This window comes from Zeus faber (genome assembly GCF_960531495.2).
Source record: "Zeus faber genome assembly, chromosome: 3".
Lineage (NCBI taxonomy): Eukaryota > Metazoa > Chordata > Actinopteri > Zeiformes > Zeidae > Zeus > Zeus faber.
The window spans coordinates 22,634,566-22,637,065 of record NC_137190.1 but is presented as its reverse complement, the minus strand read 5'-3'; the positions used below and the strand labels follow the sequence as shown (position 1 = coordinate 22,637,065).

General features: G+C 46.7%; 1 protein-coding gene across 1 annotated transcript in view; it reads left to right on the top strand.

Annotated features, from left to right (window-relative positions):
- Positions 1–2,500, top strand: part of LOC307227843 (OTU domain-containing protein 7A-like) — a gene marked incomplete at both ends in the record, with an annotated part of 30,694 nt that overhangs the window by 11,562 nt on the left and 16,632 nt on the right. Inside the window, 2 exons of the mRNA XM_079997287.1 lie at positions 1–159; positions 1,075–1,293. The exon at positions 1–159 is cut by the window's left edge and continues 24 nt beyond it. Of these exons, the coding sequence (XP_079853413.1) occupies positions 1–159; positions 1,075–1,293 (378 nt within the window). The remainder of the gene's footprint in view (positions 160–1,074; positions 1,294–2,500) is intronic.

The following is a 2,500-nucleotide window of genomic DNA, read 5'->3' as shown; positions in this document are numbered from 1 at the left end:
CTCTGGGGGACTATGAGCAGCTCCGGCAGGTCCACACGGCCAACCTGCCCCACGTCTTCAACGAGGGCCGGTACTACCGACCACCAGAGCGCAGCACTCCCCCGCACGTCAGCAAGGTGGACCGCCCCGCCGCCGGCAAACAGGAGGACAACACACAAGGTAGGACCGTACCACTGGCAAGAAAAGAGGTTCACCCTGATATGAACCAAATACAGTTTTTAGAGCAAATAAATTCAATTTTATAATATAACATTCAGTTTCAAGTTTATTGGAATTCAATTCCAAACGAATACATTTCAAACTATGCTATTCAGATTTCGTTTTTCAATGCAATTATTCAAGTTAAACAATACAAATTCAAATGATGTAATTGAAATGCATTTTTTTAATGCAATTATTCAAGTTGAGCAATTCAAATTCAAATACAAATGATTCTAATTCAGTTTGTAGTGACACATATTTCTGCCCATAGATTATCATTGGCGTAGCCTCGATTGACAAGAATTGACCACTTTGACCCTCTGACCTTTCCCACCGTCACTTTCCAACTGAGCAACATTTTCTCCTTGAACATCTTCCCCCATTTAGGACTGCTAGTGTCCTCCGTCCTCAAGCAGAGACCCTACACATCTTGTTTATATACTGTCGTCTAAGGCTTTTTTTTTTTTGGAGGCCTACATTTCTAACATTTCATTAACATTTCCTCTGCCTCCGTCTCTACCCCATCCTTCCATCCCCTTCTCCTTCCCCCTCGATATTCCTTCCTTTCACACCCTCCCACTACCTTCTCTCCTACTGACTCTCCTTCCTCCTCCCCACCCCGGCTTTTTAACCCCCCTCCCCTTTGACCCTTCCCCTCCTTTCAATGTTTCTTCTCGCCCTCCATTTATCTCTCATATATTAACGTTTAACATTATTTGTTCTCCTCTCCCACCTCTCACCCCTCTTCCTCCCTTCTTCTCCCCATATGTCTCCTCCATCTCCTTCACTCTGGTCTTCTCTCTTCTCCCTTCCTGTACCCTCCCTATATCCCGGCCTCTCCTCCTCTTGTCCTCCACCTCTCTGTCCTCCCAGAGAAGCGTCTGTCTCGGGGGATCTCCCATGCCAGCTCCGCCATCGTGTCCCTGGCTCGCTCCCAGGTGGCGGGGGAGGGCGCCAGTGAGCAGTTCCCCCTTGAGATGCCCATCTCCACCTTCCAGCTGCCCGACCTCAGCGTCTACAGCGAGGACTTCCGGAGCTTCATCGAGAGGGACCTGATCGAACAGTCCACCCTGGTGGCCCTGGAGCAGGCGGGTCAGTGGCTTTCCCGTGGATACACTGGTTTGAATGGGTTTAGCGTTGAAAACCATGTCAGTCTCTACCCTCCACTGCTGGCTGAGGGTTAATCTCCATGAGGAGCATCTTTTCCTTCTGCTACTGCTTTAAAGTGTCAATCCGTAAGATCGACCATCGGGTTGACCCTCATCTCAGCGAGGGTAATACGGGTAAGACGGTCACTTTCTTTCTGTAAATTTTGAGGTTGTGGGGATATTTGTTCTGTTCTTTTAATGGCTAAGTTGATTCATCAAATTCGCCCCAGCTGCCTTGCACCGCTTGTGTATGCCCAAGCGGCCCCGCCACCGACAATGAGAAATAGCATCGAGGATGCATAATGAAAATACATTGAATTTCCTTCTGGGGCCGGGGTGGACTGGCGCATCTTGGGGCCCATATCATTTTTAATAAAAAAAAAAACCAATTGTCCCACCCCTTGGTTAATTTTCTGGGCTGGCCCAATCACATCTCTTACCTGGCCCCGCCCTCCCCCTCTGTCCTCTTGTTTCTCGTGTCAGATACCATGGCTCAGAGCTCCCCAGCGCGATCAGTGTGATTTTTAATGGGGAGACTGTCAGTCACTCTCAGCCCAGCGGGGCCTGAGAATGGCCCAGCCTAGCGGGGGCCCCCCTGGGCCGTCTGGGCCAAAAATGCCAGGGCCAATTTTTCGTCCCAATCCAGCCCTGCTCTGGGGAATAATAAGTTGTTATCTTGTCAGACATTAGATGGTTTCTAATAAAGGGCCATTTTGTAATGAAGTGTCAGGGATTTTTTTTTGGACAAAATTATCTTACGCATTACCACTTTAAGAGTGTTATTGGTTTCTTTGCCTTCTTATTGTTATTCTGACCCATATAATCATACTGTCTAATACCTGCACGTGCTCTGGATGAGGATAAGATAAGATACGATAAGTTTGATGAGATAACATTTTAGTTTGATAAGATAACCTAAGGTAGGATAATATCAGATAATTTTACAATAAACAAAAATTACAATTACAATTAAATGATAATGTTATTGTAATTTTAAGCTGTGTATACTTGTATTCAAACACCTATACCGATCTAGTTTAAATTGACTGTACCTCATACACTAGCAGCAGTGACATCTCCAGAGCTCCCCCTCTGTGAGTCCATAGCAGGAAACCAAGGCCCTACAGGGACCTCCCTATACACACACACAC